The sequence below is a fragment of the Vanacampus margaritifer genome, chromosome 7 (assembly GCF_051991255.1).
Source record: "Vanacampus margaritifer isolate UIUO_Vmar chromosome 7, RoL_Vmar_1.0, whole genome shotgun sequence".
Classification (NCBI taxonomy): Eukaryota; Metazoa; Chordata; class Actinopteri; order Syngnathiformes; family Syngnathidae; genus Vanacampus; species Vanacampus margaritifer.
The window spans coordinates 25,830,326-25,832,648 of NC_135438.1; the positions used below are offsets into that span (position 1 = coordinate 25,830,326).

At 35.5% G+C, this 2,323-nt stretch overlaps 1 protein-coding gene across 3 annotated transcripts in view; it reads right to left on the reverse strand.

Moving 5' to 3' along the window:
• Positions 1-207: 207 nt before the first annotated feature.
• fbxo8 (F-box protein 8) overlaps positions 208-2,323 on the reverse strand; it is a 35,560-nt gene continuing 33,444 nt past the window's right edge. For 2 of the 3 annotated variants that reach the window (XM_077569943.1, XM_077569944.1), the window contains exon 8: positions 208-1,819. In XM_077569943.1, the coding sequence (XP_077426069.1) occupies positions 1,632-1,819 (188 nt within the window). In that variant the 3' untranslated portion in view covers positions 208-1,631. The remainder of the gene's footprint in view (positions 1,820-2,323) is intronic. The other variant, XR_013294699.1, reaches the window with a different exon arrangement.

Sequence of the window (2,323 nt, forward strand, 5' to 3'; positions counted from 1 at the left end):
AGAGGATATTTTATAATTCAGCACATTTTTGATGGATCGAGAGAACAGAGAACGCAGCAGTTTTGCATGCTTACAGTCTACTTAGGCTATTGGTTCTGAGTAAAAATGGTATCTACGACTGCCATTTGGATTCATCCACTTCCATGTTAGAATGGAAGGGACTACATATCCTAGCTAAAGTATAAAAGCACAGAAACTACAAACATGTTAGGAAAGGCAAGATTTAATAACTAGTCACAAATTTGTGTGATACATTGTTGTCAGTTACAAAGCATTCTAAACACTAATGAAATAAAACACACCACATAAATGGCTTCCATACTTTAGAAAAGCTATACTTCATTAAGTGTTCATGTTTAGTGGATCGTCAACACAATGAACATGATGGTCAGTAAGCCTCAATTTCAATTGACTCTGAAGAGAGGGGAAAATACAATTGAAAAAAGGCATTGGCCTTTAATGCAAAAGGTTAAATAACACAAATACTTCTCAACAACATAATGTTGTGAAGGTAACATTCACTGATAATTCACTGACTGCTCAAACTAATAATGCCACATTTATTAGCAATGGAAAATTCTAACATATATGTGACAATGGTCATTTCTAAAGTGGTGTCCTTGAGGCAGACATTTTTGATTGTTAAGTCAACACCTCTACTTGCCCCCCCCAAAAGTAAATTACTGACTTACAAATCTTCTTTTTTTTACTGTAGTGTTGCTCTGCAGAGGTAATTTTCTTCTAGCTAAAAAAAGGAATAATAATAATAATAATTAAAAAAAATATAAAAAATAAAAAAGTACATCCCAACATTACTGCACTGCAAAGACTTTCTAATGTTCTCTGTGTCGTCAGTTACAGTTATTTTGTCTATAATGTAATTGAAAGTGTGTCATTTTTTTCCCCGATACTTATGGCATGAAACTGAACTACACTATACGAGTGGATTTCAGCAGCAATATTTCCAGACAAACTGATAGAGAAGGATTATGCTATACTTAAATTAACCACATGGCAGCAAAAATCTTATCACTGAGCCAATATGCACTGATAACTACTTCAGAAAATCCATCCTTCCATTTGATATACCACTTGAAATCATTTGAGTCACGGGTGAGCTGGAGACTATTCCAGCTGATTTTAGCCGAGAAGTCGGGTACACCCTGGGGTGGTGTACTGCGGAAACGTCAGCATTACTGTAAACAATTAAAGTCTTCATAATCTCTGTGTGTGAATGATCTAGTGGCTCATATTTTTGCGTTAAATATAGTTGTCCAACTGGTGATCATGAAGCACTCAAAAACAGTCTGAGAGCAGCTCTCTAGTTCATCCTTCCACCACTTAGTAGTAGTACTTCATCAGTGCAGTGTCAGAGCTTAAACTTCACGGTTTCAATTCAAACCATCATCCTCTGTTACAAGAATCTCAGAACATTCAGATATTGGTGGCAGCACCTCTCCCACAGTACAGTGGTATATTATATTTGTTTGTTTGAAAATTCTAAATAAATATTCCAAACACCCTATATATATATATATATATATATATATATATATATATATGAACCAAATCCCAGATTCCTCTTCTTCAGTGCATTGTGAGGATTTCTAATAGACAGCTGGAGAGATGAGCTACGCAGCCACGTGGCCAATCAAGTAGATGTTGTCATACAGATGGCCCACAAAGTCATCCGAGACATTATGGGCCGCTCTGCGAGTGTTCCTGATGAACTCCCTCTTTGACATTTTGTTTTTGACGTGAGGACTGGTCAGATCAATGGACAGCAGAATGAGACTGTAGCACAGCACATACACAGCATCTGCAGAAAACAAAACAGAACAATGTGATCTCAGTCTACATATATATTTTTTTAACTAGTCGTCTCAAATGTTGTCCTGAAGAGAGAACATTGTAGACCATCAATATCAAATTTGCTACATTCACAACAACTCGCAAGAGGAAGCACTATAAGGCTAGAAAATTTAGCAGGCGACAACACACCAGTAAATAGCTGACTACACAACACAAGTACATTAAATGGTAAATGGTACTTCATTTATATAATTATATATTAAATAGTGCTGTCAAAGTTAAAGCATTAACTAATTGATTAATCACAAAAAATTATCGCATTAATCATGTATTAATGCAGATTAATCACAATATTAATTTTGACCACAGATGATCCTTTATTGTGACAGCGGATGGTTACGTTAAAGGTAGCACAGGTTGTGTTCAACATAACTACATGCATTAAAGTAAAGCATTTAATAACTGTTTGCATATGACATTCAGAATAGTTGTTCATGTCAAACTACTGGGG